The sequence below is a fragment of the Artibeus jamaicensis genome, unplaced genomic scaffold, assembly GCF_021234435.1.
Source record: "Artibeus jamaicensis isolate MK-2021 breed Jamaican fruit bat unplaced genomic scaffold, CSHL_Jam_final scaffold_474, whole genome shotgun sequence".
In the NCBI taxonomy this organism is placed as follows: domain Eukaryota; kingdom Metazoa; phylum Chordata; class Mammalia; order Chiroptera; family Phyllostomidae; genus Artibeus; species Artibeus jamaicensis.
The window spans coordinates 2,473,463-2,498,926 of record NW_026522046.1 but is presented as its reverse complement, the minus strand read 5'-3'; the positions used below and the strand labels follow the sequence as shown (position 1 = coordinate 2,498,926).

The following is a 25,464-nucleotide window of genomic DNA, read 5'->3' as shown; positions in this document are numbered from 1 at the left end:
AAAAATACTTTCTTAGTTGCTGCACCAAGCTTTCTGGTGTCCCCTAACCCAATTTTGAACGTTTAATTGGAATGCCTGTCATGTATATTTGACTTCTGTTGTGAAAGTTATATTCATTTTATTCCTTCATTTGACATCAGCAAGACATAATTCCTATAGACCAATTAATGATGTACCTTTTGACTCTTACTATGATAATATTAGCCAGCATAAATATCAGACTTCTTTGTGAAGATTGCTGCTCTAAGTTTTAAAAAGTTATTTCAAACTAATGCTGGCTCGCCACTGCATGTGATGGCAGATACCTGGCATTAGCTGGAATCCACATGGAGCACAAGGAAAGTGAACACAGTTTTTGCCATAAAAGTTCCTCAAGGTCTTACAGGGGAGATGAGGCAAGTATATAAATGCCTACGTAGAATGAAATGAGTTCATATGTTTGCCTAAAAAGAGTTTAAAATCTCTGCAATCATTTGAAAAGGGAGGATATTATGCATACTTTGAAGGTATAAAGACAGGCTTCATGAAGAACTTAATAGAAAAATGGGCCAAAGAATTCACAGAAGGGGAAACATTTCAGTGTTAATTACTGCATAAGTGAGAGAAGGAAGGAGGGATGGAAGGGAGGGAGGAAGGAAGGGAGAGGGGGCAGGTAAGAAAAGGACTGATTTCTTATGCTCTGTGGAGAAGGCAGCATTTGAGATAGGCATTGGATAGTAATGTATGAGTATGATTGGTGAAAACAGGATGCAGGGCACGAAGAATATAGGAATAACATAAGCAAAGAGAAAGAGATTGGAAAACATGAAGTAGTTGAGAAACAGACGTCATGAAGGAAACTCGTGTAATTCCCTTAATACTAGCGTATCTGTGCTGGTTCTCAGGAGATATACACACACATACATATATATACACATACATATGTGTACACACATACATATATAATTTCACAGTCCTATAATGGAGGGCTTTAAATCTTAAATGGCATGTCAATGCTTAATTCTGTAGGAGATGAAATTCTGGGGAAACTTGGGAGGGGAAGCTGTTACGATAAATCCAGAAGTTCTTGAAAATTGGCTATCATCCAGGAGAATGGGCTATCTCCTAACTAAAGATAAGGAGTTAGTTATTTTAGAGTCACAAAATATCCTAGATTTACCAGTCTGCATGGATGTAACAGTGTGATCTGTGAGCCTGCTAAAGACCAGAATTTGCAATCACCCTTTGAGTGGTCATCCTATCTTTATCTCTTGCTAAAAGGCCGGAATTTGGAGTAATCCCTATGCCTGCTTGATTGTAAGTAATACAGCAGTGCCATTTTGTACAATCATATCTGAAAGTTTCTTCTTAGGTCTTCTGTATCTCACATTTCATGACAGTGAATGATTAATGACTATCTTTCAAAGTCCATCATTGGCTTAAGTTTGTCGATATAAAAATGTTATTTAAAATGTGCCTTTTCCTTCTCAGGAAAAATGTCCACAGAAATTAGCAGCTGTATTCATGTTGACCCAAGACCAAAATGAATCCACATATGTACTGACAGACTCTGTAAGGCAATTTTATCCAAGTTGTCCATATGGAGCTGCTGTGGACATTAACAGAGGCATCATCAAGCCAATCACTCTGTTGCTATAGCTCACTAAATGTTGCTTTTGCAATAGGGACTATGTTGCCTCATGGACTCTAGCTGAATTCGCTCATGATAATAACAATGAGTAAATGGATCCACCTGTGACTTCAGATTATACTCTTTCCGTTTAGGTCTGCAAGAAAAATGTAGTATGTTTTCTGCTTTGCTACATTCATGTTTTCTATTAAGATACCTGTCTGAGCTCAATGTCTGACATCAATTTTAATAAAGATAAATTACACTTAACTGTTTCTCAATCCTTTGATATTAATCTATTATAAATATTTTATTCCACAGTTAGAAAAATTACTCTTACTTAGTGAAGAACACTCCTTTATAACAAGTGCTTTATACTTTAGGACGTCATAACTTCCTTTAAATATTTCAGGCACAATAAATGCTAAGAAATGAAATAGAAGCCTGAATTCACATTGCTAAGAACCATTTAAAAGTCTTTTGGGTTTTTTTTTTTTGCAGATTGTGATTGCACAGTTGAATTTACCTGATGTACTCAGCAGGTTGTAAAATGTGTATCTTTCTGTGGTAATCCATGAGGGATGACTTCATCATAACGAAACACTTTTAAATTCGATTCTTGCAAGTTGCAAAATGATTATCATCTTTCCCCCACCAGGGGGGAAAAAAGTGTGTGGGTTTTCTTGTTTGTTTAACATCAAAAAGCAGGTACTAATTCTGATCTCTTCGTAAAATGTATAATCTCTCGGCTTATCTTCTGTATCTTCCTAGTTTCCATGACCATGCACAATTACAGATTTTAACAAACAAATTTCAGACAAAATATCAATTTATTTGATGTGATATATATAAATGCCCTCTGGGGGAGAAAGTGAATAAAAAGGCATTAGTACGTTTCACTGGCATGCACCATAAAAACCACTAGCTTTTAATATTGTAATATACAAAGTGAGTAAAGGAAGCATAGTGTTTTCTTAAACAGATTATTTAAACTAAAGCCTTGAAATTTTATGTCAAAATTTTATGGCAAAATAGAACCTTCTTCGATGCATTTGGGCCCAATGAACTAATCAGAATAGACTTAGAATATGCATTTGGTCCCAATGAACTAATCAGAATAGACTTAGAATTGGGGAATTCCAGTTGAGAGGGAGAGAAAAGTTACATAATTTAATTTTAACATTTTTCTCTTTATGTCTATGTTTGTGCCACTCCCTCACTGTCTTAATTACAGTAGCTTTAGAGCAAAGCTTGATATCAGGTAGTGTAAGTCCTTCAACTTTTTTCTTTTCTACATTGTTTGGAATGTTTTGTATATTTTTGCCTTTCCATGTAAATCTTACCATCACTTTGGCAATTAATACCAAGAAGACATTTAATAAATCAAATTAGGGAGAAATGATAACTTAACATGTTGTCTTCCAATACGTGAACATGGCCTGTCTCTCCCTTTATTTAGGTCTCACTTAATTTGTCTCAATTATGTTTTGCAGTTCTCATTATAAAGGTCTTGCTTGTATTTTGGATCACAGATATAAACATAAAAGCTAAACTAAAATTTTTCCTGGAAAACCCTCATGACATTGGCAGAAGCAAATATTTCCTAGGGAAGACTAAGAAAAAAAAAAGGGAAAAAATGATAAATTGAATCACATAAAAATTTTAAAACTTCTGCTTTTCAAAAAAACACCATTTAAAAAATTAAAGGACACATACTGGGGGGAAAAAGTGTAATATATGTGTATCTGACAAAGGACTTGTGTCCAGAATACAAAAAGAAGTTTTACAACACAAAAAGAAGGCAAACAATGCAATTTAAAAATGGGCAAAATATTGAATGGACACTTCATGAGATAAAATACACAAGTTACCAGTAAGCAAATGAAAAATACTCTAAATATTTAATTTTAAGAGAAATACAAGTTGAAACTCCGTGAGGCACTTCTACACATTGATTACAATGGCTAAGATTTAAAAGAACGCCACTTCCTACCGTTACCTCAAGGAAGGTTCCAATGGAACCCTCATCCTCTGCTGGCAAAAATGTCAAGTTGTGCAGCCACTTTGGAAACCAGTTTGGCAGTGTCTTCAACAGTGAAACATACATTTAACATATGACTCAGCATTTCTCCTCTCATATATTGACCCAAGGGAAATGAACACATTTTTCACACTAAGATTTATACCCAAAAGTTCATAGCAGTTTTATTTACAATAGCCAAAAACTAGAAGCAACTCAAGTGTCCGTCAAGAAGTGAAAGAACAAACTATGCTCTTTTTTTTTAAAGAGATTTTTTAAATCTAGTCCAACTTTAGGGGTGTCTATGATTAATAAGACAGATGAAAAAGTAGAGGAAGGGTATTCCAAAACACTGACACCATGCTCATAGACTCAACTGGGAGAAACACTATAAAATATGTCTAGCTACATGAACGATAGATGGTTTACTAATATATAATAAACATTGGAGCACCTATAGAAAAAATACTGGAATGATTTCATTCTCCTCTAATGTCTCATTGCTTACAAATTAATGTCAGAATTCTTACTACGGTATAAAAGCTTATTCTCTTATGAGCTTTTACAATGGAATAGTACCCATCAACAAAAAGGAAATGAACTGCTAGCAAGTACAGCGACACTGGAAACCCTCACAAACATTTTGCCGAATAAAAGGAGCCAGACCAGTCTCCCAACCCAAAAAGTATACTGTGTACTGTATAATTACATCTTATAAAATCTTAGAAAAGACAAATTTAGTCTATAGTTGACAGAAAAGAGTGGGTTTCTAAGGCTAGGGGAAAGATTTAAAAAAAATTTTTCCCACATTTTTTATTGTTGTTCAAGTACAGGTGTCTCAATTTTCCCCTCACCACTCCCCCCACCCCAGCCATCCCCACCTCCCACCCATGATCCCACTGCCCCTTGGTTTTCTCCATGTGTCCTTTATAGTTGTTCCTGAAAACCCTTCTCCCTTTACCCCCCATTATCCCCTCCCATCTTCCCTCTAGTTACTGTCCCGTCTTTATGTCAGTGTCTCTGGTTCCATTTTGCTCACTTGTTTGTTTTGTTGATTAGGTTCCACTTATAGGTGAGATCATATGGTATTTGTCTTTCCCAGCCTGGCTTATTTCACTTAGCATAATGCTCTCCAGGATTTGACTCTAAAGGGTTGGGGGTGGAGATAGTAAAGGGACATTGTAGAACTCAGTCACGGTGGTAGTTCCAATAGCTTATGAATTTCTTAGTTTATCAAAATTCACACTTAAAATGGGTTAATTAATTACACATAAATTATATCTTAATAAAGTTTATTTATAAATGAACAACAAAATGCATATTTCACCACTTACAAAAAATGGTCAAGGAACATTTGAGCAAGGGCTGTTGGTCTAGTGTCTGACTCGAGTTACACTGCATGTGATGATGGGACCTCTGCCATTTCCGGTTTGGGTTTCTTTAAAGGAGAGTAAGAACTTAAACCATTCACCTTTCAACTTCCAGTTGGAAAAAGTCACCTGGAAAATAAGGTGAATGCAGAACGCTTTGTGATTTTTAAACTTTTTTCCTAATATTTTAAAGGTGCTTATCCACACCTAATTGAATAACTTACTTTTTTTTCTATGTGAGGTATATTTATGGGTCTTTTCCAAAGCATTCTATTTATGTATTATTTTTAAAAGTTAAAACTTTGTTGTTCTTTTTTATTAATTTACATAATAGTTCTTTAAGTAGCATAATCACAGTAACACGTTCGGATGGTAGGAGTAGGTCTGGAGTCCAGTGAGGCTCACTCTGGTAGCAGGTCGGAGCCGGGCCAGGCCAGGCTCACAGCAGAGTCTGCTGGGTGTGTGCAGATAGGCGAATGAGGAGCCGCTGGGTGTAAACTGGGGTTCCTAGTTTGACACACACTGACTAACATATAATAAGCATTCAATATCTGTTTGAATGTGAATCTTCTAGATTATTTATCATGAGCCTTAAAGATGGGTAGTTTAGTGCTCTCAGTAAATGTTAAATGTAATTAGTTATTTTTAATCTTACAGGGGATTACTTACGTTATTCCTTTATTCATTTGTGAACTCATTATAGAGTTTGGTGGTCTATAGTAAGCGTTGTTTTTGAAATGTGAGTTCCAAAGGGCACATCTGTCTTACTGCTCTATCTGCCATGTTGCCCCATAGTATGTACTCAATAAACATTTTGGTTTTTTTTTATTATATTTATTTATTTTTAGAGACGAAGGGAAGGAGAGAGGGAGAGAACTATCAATGTGCGGTTGCCTTCTTATGCATCCCCTGCTGGGAACTGGCCTGCAACCCTGGCATGTGCCCTGGCTGGGAATCAAACCTCAATCCTTTGGTTCATAGGCCTGTGCTCAATCCACTAAGCTATACCAGCCAGGGCTCAACAAACATTTTGTAAAAGCATAACTTAAATGTCTTCTGCCTTCTCAGGAATCTTTTGAGCAGGAATGGGTCTGAACGCAATCTCTAATACCTTTTTCAAACTTTTGAAGATGGTAAATTTCTTATGCAACCTTTTCTAAGACAGTAAGTTCCTGAAAAATTATTCTGAGGACATTAATGGTACAGAAATGAAACTGATAAAGGGGCTGTAGTCAATCCCCACTCCCCTCCACCCTTCTTCTTATTTTGAGAATACAATATAGCTGAATACTCAGAACTCTTAAAGTTTAATTCTGGTTCACACTCTTAATTTACAAAAGAGGGATCCGAGGCCCATGCTGGTTAAATGATCTTTCCAGGCCACACATATATCTATTGTAAAGCCAACCCCTAAATCCATGACTTATGGCTCTCCTTCTATTGCTTTCTCAACTACCCTTCTGTTCCAATTTTGTTTTATGCCATGAATAACATCTTACACATTTAAAGATTTGTCTTTAATAGTGATCTTCCCTTTTCTTGAATATACCCCATCGCTCCCAGTTGTACCACCTGCATCAAGCTAAATTATTCCTCGGCATTTACACTTTGCAAATATTTATAGACCATCATCATGGCACTCCTTAGTCATCCTTCAGCCTCATTTTATGGACACAGATTGCTCCTTTAATCTTTTTGTACAAGTCAGTCTCTGTCGTCTCTTTACCATTTGTACAGATTTACTCTCTAGTACCTATAAGAGAATAGTTTGATTATGTTCCAGATGGGAAAAAATAACCCCAACATGTTGGAACAGGGAGCAGAAAAACACCGAATAGATGAAAGGAACAGTCTACAGGTTAATTAGTAGTATGGCCACAAATATGTGCACAGTTTTGTTTCAGAAATAAAGCAAGCTGTATTTGTTGTAAGGATCTCTTCTTTGAACTTAACAGAATGCTGATAATGCCAAGCTGTGTTTACAGTCCAAATTTCTGTTAAAGACCTTCAACTTTGCATCCCTCTATGTGCTATCTCTTGCCCAAGACAGAACTACAAATAAACGTGTAACTGGAGCTGATGCAAGAACCCATTACTGAGCTTATCTGTTTTTGTGTAGTTTCTGTGGATGTACATGGTTCCTGGGAGCTCCCTTGTAAGCCTTAGGAAGGGAGAGCCTTTAACTTATCTCACAAGTTGTTAGGCACTCAGGTATTAGTCATACTGTAAAAATTAAATGTGTTTACTGAATATGATAATCTAAAAATGGAAACTGCATTAGTTCAAGAGGAATCTCCCAGAAATACTTTGCTGACATAAATAGAACATGCCTATCGCCTGGTTTTCCTGTGGCTTTTATTTCTTAACTTTTTATTGTTTCATAGAATTGGGTCTTGAAGGGCTGTCCAAAGATCACCACGGAGCAGATTCTCCTTACCCTCAAGCAGGCTTTATCTAACTTCAAGTTGCCTATTCATCTTATAAAATTTATCTTGGAATGAGAGATTGAAGGTGCTTAGAAAAACACTCGATCCAGTGTATTCATCTTAATAAAAGGAGATAGAAAATATATGTCCAGCCTGGGTACATGGCTTCTTAAAGAAATGCTTCATTTTTCCACACTCTTTTTTATGGTCCAGAAAGTGTTCCTTCAGTCCCAGCCAAACCCTGCCTGTAGAACATTCTGGTGTGTGCCTTTGCTGCTCTGTTATGATCACACATGGCTCTGAGCTCTGGCAAAGTTGAAATATGATTTCTAGTTGTGTTCTTATTATAAAACATTGGGCTGCACCTCAGAAATAATGGTAGCTAGTGGAGCTTACTAGAACAGAATTAAATTTTTCTACTTTCAAACCCAGTGAATTCTACTAATTTGGAGGTGGCAAACAAGAGGGACTATTTATTTCCTCTCCACACAAAGCAAGATTGTGAAGGGACTTATTCTCTGAATGAAAGGGGAGAAGAGAAAAGTAGGAAGCTTCTCATGTTTTATTCAGATGTTAACAAAGAAAATTGAGAAGTGTGTTTCCTTAAAATTGACACCATTTTTATCCCAAACATGCTGGTAAGTGATAGCAGATGACTGCGTAAGCTTCTTGAGAGAGAGAGAAAATTTTCCAGGAGCATACTCCCAGTGGGAAGTATTGCCTAAAAGTAATACACTAATCGCTTTCAATCTTGCCTATTTTCACATACTGTGTGCATACAGACGTGTATTAATAACTGTTCCCAAGACGTCACTTCAGCGCTCAGAGAGCTCAGTGTTGCTATGCAAGTGCCAGAAATGGAATCGATGCAGACTGCAGTTTAGCAAGGAGGAGTTTACAGACACGCAAGGCTGGGGATGGCCTGATCTCCAAGGCTTCCTGCCTGGGTCTCCCTCTGAGGTCTGAGGTAGTGTCACGTGTCGAATATTGATGATATCCAACTGCCTACTCCCCTGAGAAGATAAAGGGCACTGCCAGTATGTTCAAGCGTAGGCCCTCAAAATCTATCTGCTCACCTTCAGCACTGCATTCTACTTTGTGGATTGTGCTTAGGCATTGCTTAGAATGTGATCTCTGAGTGGAATCAGGAGACACATAAATACCCTTTGCTCTATTGTGCATGTGATTTATAACAGTATACATCATAAAATTTATTGACAATGATATATGTTGAAGTACTTTTTGGTATTTTATTGACATTTACAATTACATATATATGTAATTTTATAATCCCAGTAGCACCTTGAATCCCCCTGGGGCTGGGATTACTATTGAGGTACTTAGAACTGGCTTAGATGAATTAGGTAGCTTACCCAAAGTCAAAGGTCATATATATAATAGAGCTAGGATTGGAACCCAGTTCTTTTAACTACAAATCTATTACTTACTCTCCTCTAGTGGTTTGTAATCTTTAAAAAACAATTGGAAACCTTCTATCAAGAGAATAGTATATGTAACTCCTATGTATGAAACAAATATGTTCTGACTAGATTTGGTCACACAGGGACCAGAGCCCAGCCTTCCCTGCCCTGAGGCAACACCTTTCACTCCCCGTTCTGCAGCCATCCCTGCGATTTTCAGAACACACAATGTACAAATGCAGCACATGCTGGGTGTTTCAGACCGAGGTCGAATGGTTGTGCTAGTCCTGAAGGTAAGGAGTTAATTTTGTTCTGGAATCACATGGGACCCATTCTTGTGGACTATAGTGTCCCACAAAATACCCCATTTGCAATGAAATTTTATTTTAGGTGGAAGGAGAAATTCTTCATGCTCAAGCAACAGCGCCTGCTAGTGGGAAGAAATGACTACTTTAGGTGGCACACCTGGGAGATGGCTTTGTGCCACCGAAAGAGCACTGCACTAAGAGCCTGAAGGCTTGAACCCAGGCCTCCTCTCTCCTCTTTCTTGCTCTAAGATCTTAACCAAGGTGCCACCTTTCTCTGAGCCTTTGCTTTTGTATCTGTAAAGGAAGTTGGGCTGGATGCTGTTTTCCACATGCTCTTACATGCTAAGATTTTTTAAATACTTCTAACAATGTATAATAGGCATTTTGGCATGAATTAGAAAACCAAAACCCAAGTAAGACTAATTAGCTTCTGTGGGACATGCTGTCAGGTGGGAACATCAGCCACGTCTTGGTCCAGCGCCAGGCGCACAGGTCAAAGACCACTAGATCTGGAGCCCGGTGAACTGAGCTTGAATTCCAGCTCTGGTACCCACCTCCCAAGTCATGCACAAGGTTATTCCTAGGTTAACTCATTTGTCAAAAGAGGATAATTATCTTATCTAGCTTTTAGTTATTGTAAGATTCAGATGAGAACAAGGAAATTATGTTTTAAGTGAACTTGGATCTGAAATTTAATGGAAGTTATGTTGTTAGTTACAACTTATTCTTCTGTTTTCCGTGGTGTCAGGTGAGAGTGTACATGTAACATTGTAAAGCACTGCGTAAATGTGAGGAGTGTTTGTTAACATCCTAGGGAGATCACAGCTACTGTGAGACACTGAAATTCAGTGGCTTTAGAAACACCCTCTTGAGTTACCTCAGTATTAGGTTTGCTCTTAAATAACCAGAACACATTTGCAAAATTTCCCACCCAAAACAAAAGTAAACTAAACTAAACTAAAAGCATGCACACAAATTCAAAGATTGTTTAATCTTTGAGTGGAGCTTGAAGGAAACACGAAATCCCATGTGACGTACCACACACGCGTCAGAAGTCAAAAGTATCATTGCAGCAGTAGCCCCAACTTTACTTGCAGGTATGGATTTTTTTTTCTGTCAGCAGATCAATCATGAAGTAAATTTTAAATCTGAAAGAAGAGATTAAAACTTAAGAATGGGAATTAGGAAATGTCCATGCATAAAAATAATTTTGAAGAGAAAACCTGCTTGAGCCAAAACAGATACTGATATTCCTTGTCAGGGATTTTGGAAGGTTTACACAAGCTTCCTGCCAGACAGGAGTTTTTAGGAATTTTGGAGTTCTAAAGCAATAAGCAGGTTAGAGGGCAGGGCTGGAGAGCCAGGCCATCTGGGCCCCCATTCCAGCTTCAGTATTTAACTCTGTGGCTTTGGGGCAAGTTACTTAATCTCTTGAGACTGATATTTCTTCAACTACAGTAGAGATAATAATAAGACCTACTTTGTGGGGTTGTTAGGAAGATTGCATAAACTAGTACATTCAAATACTTAATGCTTGGCTAATAATATGTGCTGAATAAATATTGATAATTATCATCTATAATTATCATCTCTGTGGTATCCACAAAGCTTTTCGGGTTTGAAGTTGAATTTCCAGCACTAAATTCTGTGAGTACCATATTGGTAAATACAAATGTTACATCACCGTCTTGCAGATGCAGCTGGCCCTATGATCCCACATTGACCGTCATCTCTAGAAAAGGGTCCAGAGCACGCCCCTCTGGTCCTAGTCGTAATGAGCTCTTTCTTTTGAAGTTTCCTGCACCTGCTGCAGTAGGAGAGAGAACGAAGTAGGGCCTGTACTAGGTAGGCACTTTGTAGCTGTTACCGTCACTGAACTTCAAGGCAGTCATCGTCACCTCTCCTTACTAAGGAAGCTGAGAAAGGGTGACTGCTGTACAGGGCACTTTGCACAGAATAGAGATTCAGTCTGTTTACTGAAGAGTTGACAGAACGACTGGATAAACGACGCATTAAGACTACGTCTCCCTCAAGGGCATATACTTAGTTGCTTGTTTTGAAAACAAGGGACCTCAGGTTCAGAAATTTAGGGAGCTTGTTCAGGCCCCCATAAGTAATGAGTTAACACCCATAGTTCTGTCTGATTGCCTTTACACTGTGTTATATATAACTTTGTTAAAGGGTATCATTATCCAAAACCATAAAGTAATGCTGTTTTCTGTTTTGCACTTATACTTGCTGTTGTCTGGTTTGGGGGTTAGTTTGTGCTGCTTTTCCTGAGAACAGGAGTTGTCACAAAATTACTGTCTTGGCCACTGTGTGTGTGTGTGTGTGTGTGTGTGTGTGTGTGAATTTGTTTAGTGAAGGTTGGGACAAGGGTCCATGGTCCATGGGTTTTCCTAATGCAGTTTGCTAGAATGTAGCTCATAGGGCCAGGGCTTCTGGTCTTAGCCATCGCTGCTTTCTAAGAATACCCCAGGATAAACTATGCTTTGTGGAACACATAAACACAGTTCCCTTTAGAGCAATTGTTCTCAAACCTATTGCATGTTAACACTGCCATTTCAGAGTTCTACCCCAAACCAAATAAATGGAATCTCTGGGAGTGGAACATAGCTATTAGTATTTTTTAAAAGCTTTCCTAGTGGGAAGTCAGAGTTTGAGGTTCAACACCTCAAGGTCTTCTCTGAAGGACCTTCACCTGTAATGATTTCTCCTCCTAAGCAAATCCTGATGTTCACTGAGTGCTCCTGAGACTTGGGGGGCAGGAGGTGGGGGGAGAAGTGATGCTGTACTGCAGGGGTATCAACCTCAATTTCACCAGGGGCCACATCAGCCTCCTGGTTGCCTTCAAAGGGCCAAATATAATTTTAGGACTGTATAAATGCAACTACTCTGTAACAGTTAAGCAAGAGCTTGGCGCTGCTGCTGGGTAGAAACAAGGTGGAGGGCCGGATTTGGCCCACGGCCTTGTGTTTGCCACCTGTGCTGAACTGGCTCTTCTTCCTCCCCTGGAAGTGGGAATGGGCCCCCCTCCTGGACAGTGCTGAAAGCATCAGAGTAATGATTGAATAATAAATATATTCATAGGAAAACACATGCTGATTAAGAAGATGGGCTTTAGAAGTCTGACCTGGTTCTAATCCCAGCTTCATTCTACCTTAGAGACTTTGGCCAAGTCAGTTAACTTCATGTTTCCTGTCCATCAAATAAGGGTACCTATGAGTTGAGGGGGCTAAATGGAAAAATGTGCGTGGAGTGTGTAGGGCAGTGCCTGGCTCAGAAAACAAAGCAGTGGTTATCTTTTATATGTTTGCAACACTTTTCACAATGCAGTATATCTAAGTCAGTGAAGCATGCTTCTTTTGCAACCTTATGTGGGACTCCCCCTCCAATTTACCCCCTTACCTGAAGGTCCAGCCTAAGTAAATACATATCTATAAATGAATCACCTCAGGGTGACTTCCTTTTAGCAATAGGTCACTCAGCCTTCACTGCTTCTCATCCGGTTTGTTGCCCAGGCCTTTGTCTACCCGTTCTTGAACTGTTTTCTCTAATAACCTGGGCTGTTGTTGTTTTTTTGCTTTAATGTTACCCTACTTCAATTTTTTACTTTGTACTTAAAATATTTCTTTGTACTTTAAATATTTCTTATTTTCGTCTCTCATTTGTCAATGAAGAGGAGCCGATAAATTCTCATTCACCGGGTTTCTCATGTTTACCACTGCTTCTAGTACAGTAGCTGCCGCTGCTCCTTTTCCTGTTGTGTGTGTGTGTGTGCGCGCTGTATAGAAAAGAGAAGAGAGGCAAACGGCTGTCTGTCCCCTCCTTCTCCCTGCTATCCATGTGCCAATTGACTCTGTGAGCATTCCTGCAAGGACCACCTAAGCAATAGCATCGTGAATTAGACATACCTACAATATAATGCAGGTATATTGTAATGAGGGCAGACCCCCATAAATGGAATTACCGTCTGGAGGGCGGGCCCCTTGTAGTACAGACTTCCCTGCTAGGTGAGTGTTCTCGGAACCCATCTGTATCAGTGCACCAGCTGGCTTTTGTTGTGAGAGGCTGCATTTGGCTTCAGTGAGTTTTTTTTGAAGTCTCTTTCAATGTGTTTGCCCCTTCAGTGATGTGATTTATGAGCACACCTGCCCATACCTTGATGAGTGTTCAGCAGTTTTTGACAAAAATACGGCCTGACCCTCGTTCCCCAGCCTCCCTATTCACTCAGTCTTGCCCCAAGCAACTTTTTCTTTGTTTCCTTGGATGAAAAGTGTCCTCAAAGGGAAACAATTTACTGATGTGGAAGACATGAAACAAAAAACAGCAGGAGCACGAAAAGGTATCAATATTGACAAGTTCAAAAACTGTTTTGAGCAGTGGAAAAAAAACATCTTGATAGGTATATTGCATCAAATGGAGAGTCCTTTGAAGGTAACTGAGTTTTAAACGTATGAGAATAAATATACAATTTTTTATAAGTAAATTCCAGTTTGGGGGGGGTCTCCCCTCCTATATACAAGCACAGTGAGAGAAGAGGATATGTTCTAGTGTCTGGCTTTTAAAATCTGATAAGAATTCAAGTATTCACAAAGCTCAGTAGCACTAACCATGAGAGGCTAAATATTGCTACATTATTTAAAGACAGAGTCCAAGAAAATAATAATGACTAAATTTGATGCGTGGTGTAATGTGCGACACCACACCTTTACTTAAATTGCTATCAGTTGACGTTCTCTGTAGATTCCGTATTGCCTACGGCCATTGGTGACACACAAGAAGTCTGTCCCATAGCAGTGCTTCTAATGAAGGGAACTGCTTTCTCTGGCTTGGTGCTGGCAAAACAGTTTCTGAGAAAACTTAGCAGATTCTGTTCGTGTAGTTATCAATGGGTGGAAAGGCCTTGAAAACTCTTCAGACTAAGACATAAGGGAGAGTACTCTTGTTGGTGAAAAGCAACATATGTTATAATGCCACAGAATTTGCTTTTTTTCCAGCCAGCCCATTGTTACCCGTCTGCCTCAGAACTGTTTTGCATGCAGATGAAACCTGTTTGGGCGATACTTGTCAGCTGTTTTCCTCACAAGCAGAACAGAAATAGGCACCCTTGGAAAGTGGCTCAACTTGGCTGAACAGTAGAATCACCTGTAAGCTTTAAATATTCCATCTCATTCAGACCAACAATTTCAGAACCTCTGGATCAGGGACCCAGAGATCAGTAAATTTTTAAAAAATAGTTTTCCAGATAATTCCAACATACAGGCAAGACTGAGAATTACTGTCCTAGAACTTAATGCAGTTTAAAAACCTCCTCATTACACGCATTGATGCTGCAGGGTTCCATAAAATAAAAGCTCTGGTGATTAAAAAATGCCATCAGACTAGAACCTTCAGTGAATGTTATACGAACCTGTCACAGACAGAATGCAAACTTGTTCTAATATATTTTTGGACCTTCAGTGGAGAATAATTTCTGAATCAGCCTAATGGAGGCTGTCCTTTAGGACAATAACTCCAGTTGCTATGTACAAGGTCTGTCTGGAAAAAGTCCAACTATTGTTAATATAACGAGAAAGGTTTGTGTGAGCATTCAAAATGACTAAGTGATTAGAACAGTGAATCTGTGTCAAATTTTGCATTAAACTAGAACATTCCTCCGTGGAAACTATTCAGATATTTAGGAGGCTTTCATGGATGATGCAATGAGTGAAGCTCAAATAAAAGTGTGGCACAAATGCTTCAAAGACGGTTGAGAATCTGTTGAAAGTAGTCTACCTTCTGGAGGACCTACAACAAGCAGAAACCTGAGAATGTTGAACGTGTATGGGCTGCAATCAACAAAGATCAAGGATCCGGGTGACTCAGTCCCCCTACAGGCAAGATTTGGTACCCTGTGACTTCTGGCATTCCCCAAAACTAAACTCGCCTTTAAAGGGAAGAGATTTCAGAACATCAGTGAGATTCAGAAAAATATGACAGGGCAGCTGGTGGTGACCGGGAGAACTGTGTGAGGTCACAAGGTGCATGCTTTGAAGGGGACTGAGGTGTCATTGTGCTTTGTACAATGTTTCTTGTATTTTGTATATTTTTCAATAAATGTCTCTATTTTTTGTATTGTGTGGCTAGGTACTTTCTAAACAGACTATACACACACACACATGCACACACACAGGCCATACACACACACACAATTGGGGCAAGCTTTTTTTCTAGGTGCACTTCACTATCATTTCGCTGCCCTGTTATACACTTAGTGACTCAGCCTTTGGAACAGATCTTTGTTCAGATTATTTTAGAAGGTGTCCAGTGAGAAAGCTGATATATTGTACAATTGACATGTAAAGTTTCAATTCTTTATAATACTTAAAGATAGGTTATTAATTTTGCTTGTGCCTGAAATTTTCATTATAAGTCAAGTAGCAAGGAGGACATGAAGACAAATGTGACCTGGCTTGACTTCTGCATACATTTCCTATTTTATTCTTGATACTGAATAATGTACAAGTTTGGGAGTATGTCACCGCTGGTCACCATGGCACCAGCTCTCCAAGTGGCTATGGACATTTTTGGTCCCCCCCTCCAAAACAAATGTTGTTTGTAAAACAGAGTCTATGGCCTATGGGTGTACTGAATGTTTTATTTTCACATTATAAAGGAAACCTATAAGTTTACATTATGAAAAGAGAAAGCTGGAACTGTTCAATTTTAAAACTTGTATTCTGCTGCTCCACCTGACGGCTCAACGTGTTGATTGGCCTGTAATATCACCCCCTATACATGCCATTGGTAAAAATGACTTGTTCCAAAACTGTGTAACTGTCCAGACTTGCTCAAGGTCTAAGACTTCCATAAAGCCTTTCCATTTGTAAGAGGAAGTAAATCGGAGATAGCGGAGCAATCAGGAAGCTATTGCAAAGGCCCACGAGAGATAATGAAACCCAATGTAGGTAGCAGACATGTGGTAGGGAGGAAGTATTTCAGAGGCCTTGCAGAGGTTGCTATAGTTGAGAAGAAAAGGGGGAGGGAAGGGGGAGAAAGATTCCCGACTGTCCCCACAGTTGACATAGAGCAACATACATAACAGGCAATAATATGTAAATTGGCTCTTTTGCTGCTGTTGTTGTTCAGGTGTCTTCATTCACTGACAAAGTTCTCCCCAGGTTGTATGATCCTCTGTCCTCACATTTTTTAAGTTACTGTGCTAAGCCCTGCCAACAAGCTCCTCATCTCAGCCTTGCATTTTAACTTGACCCCAGGATTGCTACTGGCCCCTAATCAACTATGTTTCCTCATGCTTTGATGCCTGGGAGTCTGTACAGTTCCACTTGCTTTCTTTATTTGAAAGTGCTGAGATAAGAGCATTAAGAATGTAGTATGCCTTCAGTGGCGTGTGGTGTAAGCCCCTGTAAGGGTAAGGGTGCACTGTTCTTGAGTAATTTTCTTTTCATTCTGAATGCCTCCCTAAAAGGCATGGAGTTTGTAAGTTTTTGTTAATGTAAAAAAAAAGAACATTCGGGCACCTTTACTGTCCTGTTGATGTGCAGGGCTATTTTTAATTTTTGTTCTTCACTCTTTTTCTGTGCTTGTGATTTTTAAGGGTGCCAGACTGCCCTCGAGCCCAGTGTCCCCGATTTCTCCCAAGAACAGGAAAAATACAAGAAGGAGAAGAGCTGGTCATGTCTGGGTCCAGCATATTAGTCTGACCCACTGTGGAAGAATATTCTCCAAAATATAAAGGAGGACCGTTCCTTATGAACGTAGTTTATCTGCTTTCATGACTGAGAAGACAAAATCTTGTGCCAGCACCAAATCACGGCAGTGTTTTTGGATTCAGTGCACCTTAGAAAAATGAGTTTTGTTTGTTTGTTTGTTTGTTTTCTCTTCCATTCCCATCAGTCAAAATTCCATCTGCTAAGGTTGGGCTTGAATGCCTCTTTCTCTGCAGAAACTTTCTGGAGTCTTCTCAGATGTGATTTTCCTTCCACATTTCCATTGCATTTTGTCATGTGACACTTTCTCATGTGATTGTGGTCTCATAATGACTGTGCAAAGTGATGATCTGTCTGATCATTCACGTGTGTCCCACAGAAGCCAAATACAGTACTGGACAGAGTAGATACCTGGGAATGTCCTGAAGAGAATGTGAATTCAAGACATTTGAATTCCAGACATTTCATCTTGACCTTTAGGGCTCTTCTCTGACCTTTCCATCTAATCAGTGATCGAAATCTCCCCTGGGTTCTCAAACTCTCCTTCTGCCATGTAGGCTCAGACCCTTGGATTCCAGACGTTACACCCTGGGCAGCTGTTGTCTGGATCATAATCGCTACCTCTGTGTGCCTCGTAGGCCTGCACGACCAACAATCGGTAACATTGGTCAGAACTATTTTTCCCCCAAGGTATGGTGCGCAGGTCACTGGTGGTCCTTGAATGACTATCAAGGAATCCAGTGTGGCATCTAGAAAGGGAAAGAGGAATAATTAAAACTAATTTTGTAGATCTAGACTTAACAAATTTAAAATTTGTCAATTTGGAGTATAATCTTCTTAGGAATCCAGCTTACTCTTCATAATCACATTCTTTAAAATTTCATATGTACCACATCACCTCTGTTGAGTGGTGCTTACTCAATGTGCAATAACAGTGCCATTCAGCTCAGAGTATTGCCATGTAGTTTGTATAATTTTTTCTGTTGTTCTTAAACCTACATTTTTTATTATTACTATTTTATTGCATTACTTATTTATACCAAGGAAAAGAGATCAGTGATTTGAATATGACTCATAGAAAGTAGAAAAATAGTAGTACAGATAATAACATAAATACTACTTCATATTAATATGCATGTAAATTTTAATGAACAGGCTCCTATATATAGAAAATGAATCTGTTTATGTGGGGATGAGTGTGATGATTCTGCCCAAGCAGTTGAAAAAGAAAAGTTTAAGTGCCAAGTATTTGATGACTCTTTAAAAATTAGACTGCATGCCTTGCCTATAATCCCCAGTATGTTTTCTGTAATGAAGTGTTGTCAAATAGTACCAGGAAGCTCTCAGAATTTTCACATCACTTTCAAACATAGCTCAGTGAACTTTTTAATAAACCAATTCAGAGTTGTTGTTGTTCTTGTTTCTGAACAATCACAAAAATAGTGCCATATGAAATAGCCTACTTTGGTTATTAACAACAGTGAACGTCCAAAATGTTAAACATACCTTTCTAAGGTTATATATCTTATAATAAAAACAGGTACAAGTAAACTCTTGGATAAAAGTTTGCAAATTAAACCACACTGTTTTGATCAAATGTCAAGAACATATTTACTTCACAACACACTAGTTTTAGTGGAAATGACTCTTTTCCCAACACCTGATATTCCTTAGTCCTTAGGGCAGTGATGATGGGCTATACTGTAAAGACATTCAAATCCCACAACAGAATATAAAGACATACTTTTCAGGGCCAAATAAAACTACAGAGGATTGGAAATATATTTGCCTCTTTTCTCCCAAGTCGAAACATTTAGCCCTCCTATTTTTAGGTGTGAAATGGTTGTCAATCCAGTGTGATGGAGGGCTGATAGCGATCTTCCGTGAGAAATTTCTTTATAATGTCAGGTATGTTTTCAATCCTGATGCCCAGGGCCAGGCAGAAGCAAGACTGTATAGTGGTGAAGCCTAGAGATGCTGAAACAAGACAGCTTGAGTGTGAAGTTAGTTAACCATTCTTGTGACTCAGTTTCCTCATCTGTAAAATAGGAAAAATAACAGTACCTATTACATAGCTTGTTGTGAGTGTGAAATGAGTTGATATATTAAAAGCACCTAGAAAATGCCTGGCACATATGGAGCACTGGGTTTGCTCTAGTTTATCCAGAAAAGCCTACAGACTCTTGCTGCCATTCCCAGTGACCTGTAGCTACGGAGTAGAAATAAAGGATAGTTGGGCATGGATCTGACCTCTGATTCAACATCCCCATGACAGAGCCACACATAGATACAGATTGCAACCAGCACAATGCCTCTTGCTGACATAAATTTTTCTTAAATTCTGATTTATTGTCATTTAAAACTTCATGTGAATTTTTAAAAGCAAAACCTGATAACCGTATGTGGGCTGGATGCCCCACAAATAAATCTAAGAATACTGAAAGTTTGCAGAACTCAGGGCCTTGAGGGACTCGAACCCTGAAGTGTGCAGAACTGTTGCAGGGTGTAAGGATGTTCAAACTAGAACAGATGTGGAGGCAACACCAAGTGAACTGCAGTGATTTAAAGATTGCCGGGTATAAGAGAGAGAGCTGTTCCATGAATCCCCAGGAGACAGGATCAGAACTAGTGGGGAGCAGTTAGAGGGAGAAAGCACTTCCTAGCAGTCAGAGCTGTCTGGAAATAATAGGGACAGCCTTTTGACCTGCCTGTCACAGAGAGCTGGCTGCAAAGGTTTCACGACCAGGGCTTTTGTCAAAGGAGTTCAAGTTTGAGTTTGGACGCCGTTCCCTCACAGTCTAACTGGACATGTAGACTCTCCAGAGAGGAGAAAGGCTTTCACAGACAAGGCCCTCTGTGTCTACTGTGCTGAGCTATCTTCCTTAGATGTCCGTGTGAGAGCAGTCGGGGCCCTGGCTGCGAGATCAGGAGACTCCAGTTCTGCTCTGTCATTTTCTGTGGGATCTTGGCCTGTGATGGCCCACTCCTCAACCACTTCATGTAAAATTCCCATCTGCTGGGTGTCCAGGGGATAATGGTGACTCTCGTGGCAATGGTGGTGACAGTGGTGGTCCTATTGCTGCTGACATTGCAAATCTGCTGTCTGCCCCATGTGGTCTTCCACAGCAGGACCAAAAGTGTTCCTTGGTGTGTCCTTAACAGCCTATCCTTTTTTTATTTCAGGCCGCTGTGCTCGCTGTGGGGAAAATGTGGTTGGGGAAGGCACAGGATGCACTGCCATGGACCAGGTCTTCCACGTGGACTGCTTCACGTGCATCGTCTGCAGCAACAAGCTCCGAGGGCAGCCCTTCTATGCTGTGGAGAAGAAAGCCTACTGTGAGCCCTGCTACATTGTAAGTTCAGATTTGGTCCTCGGGTGCTTGGCAAAGATATTTTCTTTGGCAAAGGGCCGATCATCCCACATAGCACATAGCCATCAGCACATAGCCATCAGCTCTTTACTTCTCTCCAGACTTCAACATATGTGTGTGTGTCAATTGGCATAGCTTAATTTTTCCCACGTGTTCCTATGAAGTCAGGAAGGTGTTAACTCACCTTGGGGCTGCCAAGGTGAGTTAACAGTCTGCTGGGAAGACCATCACCCTGTGTATCTCAAGCATGAGTATACAAGCTAGCATGTTCCCCTCTGAAGCATCAGAGAGTTTCCCAAGTGGCAACATCACACCTCTTCATGTCAAGTCTCAGCCTGTACTTGAAGTCGTCAGTATTTGTTGAGGAATGTTACAGGGCTTCTGGACTTTCAGTTGCTTTCAAACTCCTGGGCCCTTTCAATCACCTCTTTTCTATCCAGAAGTTTTCATATCATGCCCAGAAGGTTTTCAATGATGCAAATGGGGAAACCTGTATTATAAACACCTTAAACAGAGTGCTGACTGAGCTAATAATTATTTTCTTTTTAAGAACACAACTATGCTTTAATAATGTCACTGGGTGCCTAAAAAATGCTCACGGTCACTTTATCTTAGCTTTTTGCCAAGCTATTTAAGTCTGTGCATTAAGCTATTGAATGACAGAGCAATTTAATGGGTGAACAGAAAATTTTTTAATGTAAATTTCTTTATTCTTCTGCGTGACATTAGTGTGCCTGTTTAACACATGCTAGTGGAGAAAGTAGTACTCTTTTGCAAACCCACAAAAGAGCTGTGGTTTGGCCCTCAGTGCCCAGGTATTTCAACATAAAAGAAGCTTTCGTTGTAAGACATTGGGTGTTGTACATGGCTTTGTAGATCCCCAAGTTTCAAGTTTGCTGCAGCAGTTTCTGACCTCATTGGCATTTTCCGATAACCTGACAGCTCTAACTCCCTGCAGCCCTGGAGACGCTAGCACAGATCTGAAAGTTCTTCAAGATTAAGATCTCACAGGATTTAATGCTTTGCATGTCTTAAGTTCAATTTTATTTCCTTTTTCTCCACAAAGGCAACTTAAACACATACACAGCATCATTATAGCACCATACAATGTTACAGCTGGAAAAAAAATTAAGATCATGTGTCTGTCTAAACTCTTCATTTTAAGAAGTGAGAACAGAGACAGAGAGGAAGAAAGTGACTTCTTATCTTCTATCATTACAGTTCAAGCCAGGGCTCTATTCACTTGTTGGCACTTGTAGTCCAGTGGTTTTTGCAAACATCACATAGTTTCAGTTTGTCCAGAACATAAACAAAGATTTGGAAAGAGCAATTGCATATCGGGGGAAATCTAGTGAACAAAAGCTTACCTCTGTAGTAAATAAGACTATTTCAAATGTCACCCTTTGAAGTCTTTGTCAGAAAGAGAAAATCACAAAGTCCCAGCCTTTGTCAACAGATTGTGCAGACTGTCATTTGCAATGACATTCACATCGGACCACCACTATGACATCGTTACACTATTGCAGTGAGCTCTGTGGCCGTGGGGTCAGCAGGGCCTACAGAAGCAAGTGTGTGTGGCTGTGTGTCCTTACACTGATCACAGACTGCTGTGTTTTGTAGCTCCTGTGTCCATTGTCCATCTATTTTTGGACTGCCTGTTGATTCTTGCTGCTTTAATGAAGCTCCCGTGGCAGGCTTCTTCAGTTTTTCCTTTGTCCTTTATGAACGAGTAATAATATGAACAATATGGGGAAACAACGTAATGTGAGGTGAAGAGCATGGGTCTGAATTTGGTTCTGTCACTTAATGTCTTGTCTTCCTGGGAGATGTAACTTGATCGTTCTAAGCCTCAGTTGCCTCATGTCTGTAGTGGGGTGCTTGCAGGATTTTATCCAAAGGTTTGTGAATGTGAAATGAGGCAATCTGCCTTGGCCACTGTGGTCCAGTTGGTTGGAGCCTTATCCTGTGAACCAAAAGCTCACGGGTTCAATTCCTGGTCAGGACACATGCCCAGGTTTCATGTTTGGTCTCTGGTTGGGGCGCATGTGACTGGCAACCACTCCATGTTTCTCTCTCACATCAGTGTTTCTCTCCGTCTCTTTCTCCTTCCCTTCTCTCTCTCTCTCAAATCAGTGAGCATGTCCTCAGGTGAGGATGGATGGATGGATAGATAGATAGATAGATAGATAGATAGATAGATAGATAGATAGATAGATAGATTTTAGAGAATAAAGGTGAGAAATGAGGATATCCTTATAAAGCATACATTTTTAACTCAAGGAATAGTGCTGAAGTGAATGCTGTCCTGAGATTAATTCTGACGAGCTTTCTGGCCTGTTCAGGATTTCTGAATATAAGGACCTTGCATGTGCAGTGAGATTCATTGGACTTGAGGAGATCATTTTAACCTGTCAAGTGTAGCACCGTCCCATTTTAAATGCTTCGCTTGCTCTCCTGAGTGTGTAATGAGACAGAAGAGGGCCGAATCTTGCTAAATCGAGGGTTTCTGCGGCGCGCAGGCTCAGGTTCCTATCTCCATTCCCGGCACTGGAGCTCCGGAGTCTCCAGGCCGCAGCTGTTTGCTTCAGTTGCCCGATAACTATGCTGTGACTATGACGAGGAGCAGCATCTGAGAGGTGGTCACATCCCGTGGAAGCCCTGGGTGAATTCCAGTAATGGAAATTCCGACCATCCTTTTGAATGCTCTCACTCATAAGAACCTTTAATCATGATTTTTCTTTAACGAGCTCTATCCATGGTGACTCTAAAATGTAATTTAATCCTTGTCAGAATTCAGTTAAGCTTTACTCAGAGACCCTTGTTCAGTATTGATTTTAGAGTTGGGCCTAGCCCTTAAGCCCCCAGATGGATGTGTTAGCATTTTAATTTCTTCTGCATTTTCCTAAGTCCAATAAGCTGCCACATTAGGAATGCGCAGTTTTCTTTTGTGGGGACTAGGAAAGCTGTGTGTATCCCTCCTGGAACCAAAGCCCTTAGAACAAATGCATGCGAGGTCATCCAAACTGCCTCTTGTCCCACCAGTGGGAACCCATGTCTGAAAGGCATCCTGTACAGAGCGGAGCAAACCCAGGCCCTAGGCTTCCGTTGGTGGGTGTTCATCTAAATTCTAAATCAGTATATTGAAGATAGTCGTTTATTTACTTATTTCTCTGTACAGACCACCTGTGTTTGATGGTCTGAGGCCAAGAAGTAAACCAATCTAACATAAATTTATTCTTGCCTAAACTGACCAACTTTAAATTATAGTTAGGTTAAATATGAACATAATTTTGAGGAAAACTATACCAATAATGTCTTCATATTTGTTTCAATGATTAGTCAGATTTTTTATAGTCTCTTAAATTCTTAAGCACACACACATAACTACAATTAAATAAATTTGATGCTGTACAGCACTGTAATTCTCTTTAATAATTTTATACATACTTTTATTTTTCCTATCAATTGACTTCATAGAAATATGTATTAGCTTTTGATGGTTAATAATCTTTATTTTTAGCCTTTTACATATTTAGTTCTACATTATATTACACACTAAATTTTAAAGCCACTTGCACTAGAAAGGTATTGGGCATGTTCTAATCTTTCAATATGGTAAACAGCTTGCCTATAAATTATTAAAATTTCCATATATTTTATTTTGATTTACTTTGTTAGCATAACTTTTTTTATTTATATGACACAGTTTAGAAAGATTTTTTAGTTTACAGAGCCATCGCAGCAATGAAGCAGTATGTTAAACTCTAACCTATCCACTATTGAAAACTTTACATTTATTTGGAATCAATTTAATAAGTACATTATCTAATAGTTATTTCAGTTTGAATTTGTATAATTGTTAGCAAAATCAGTGAGATGTGTTTCTGCTTTGGTGATAGACCTCTGAAAAGCTTCATTTTGATTGTTCTTGTGGATCTGTGTAAGCGAGCAGCTTAATGGGAAACACTAAGCTCCCATGGGAAGTAAATTGATAAAAGTAGAATATGTTGGTTCCAGTACTTGGTCTCCTGGTGTGACTTTGGGTAAGTCATTTAATTTCTTAGCACCAGGATACACATTGTTAAAGGGAGACATCAACTTCTTTCCTGTCTTCCAAGAGAAGGAATGAACAAGTATGGTATTTTGTATATCATGAAATTGTTCATTAATATTAGGGTTTGCTTTGATCAATGAGATTATTGGCATCGCCTTTTCCCTTGTCATAATCCGATGCAATTTAGAAATACTCTAAGTTTGGGGTAATTCACAGCTGTGTTTCTATGGAAATACCAAAATCAATAGGTATTGTAGAAGGAATATGAGGACATATATGAGAAGACTTCTGTGTTTGGCTTAAGAAAGTTTTTATGTTGGTATGAGTATGAAGAGTGGCCACAGAACCTCCTACTTATGTGTCCTTCTGCCCTTAACGAGACAGGTTTACCCGTAAGTGCTGATTTACAAAAGAATTTCTGTGTTCTTAGCATCACTCAAGAGTCTGGGTCTCTAAACACTGCACATCAGTGAGTCTCAGCAACTCTGTTTACAGAAGGCAGCCAAGGATCTGCCCCTCAACCAGGGCTCTTACTCAGAGGGGAGGAAATCCTAGTCCTAACTCTCCAGCGGTGGAAGTTGGTACAAACATTTTTATTAGAGTTAAGATCCAAGTGATTAAAATGCCTCAGGAAATAGGAAGCCAACTCCACAGGACACTAAACATTTCGATGCTCCTGAATTTGGCACATTAGTGGCCAACACAGGAGTGGTTTTTTTGCTTCCTTATGTCACTAAATGGCTACAGTTAAAACAGTCTAACTTTTCAACCACCATTAAACAGTAGGTATCTCACATCTTTTGGAAAGTTATTCTTTTTTAAGCTCAATTCTTCCTAATAAAATGTTTTAAAGGAAGTTATGGCCAGGGCTTTCTGTGGATATTGGGAAATGAACTGCCAGTTCAGACCAAACCTGAAAAACTCACATGCACTTCCCTCCTTCTCTTTTCTTAATAGCGCACCACTGCTCTCTCCTCTGCACGGAGTCTGTCCCTTTCACGGCACACACTCGCACACATGTACACATATGTACATGCGCACATGCAAAGGTATTTTCTTCTTTATATTCCTGTGTCACTCCACTAGTATTCTCCCAGAAGAAAAAAAAAGACTGGTTTAAGAAAGCTGAAAATTTGTCAAATATTTTAAGAGATTTTATTATGCTAACAACTG

General features: G+C 39.5%; 1 protein-coding gene across 13 annotated transcripts in view; it reads left to right on the top strand.

Annotated features, from left to right (window-relative positions):
* Positions 1-25,464, top strand: part of LPP (LIM domain containing preferred translocation partner in lipoma) — a 628,850-nt gene that overhangs the window by 498,979 nt on the left and 104,407 nt on the right. For all 13 annotated transcript variants that reach the window (XM_037131738.2, XM_037131739.2, XM_037131740.2 and 10 more), the window contains one exon: positions 20,050-20,219. In XM_037131738.2, the coding sequence (XP_036987633.2) occupies positions 20,050-20,219 (170 nt within the window). The remainder of the gene's footprint in view (positions 1-20,049; positions 20,220-25,464) is intronic.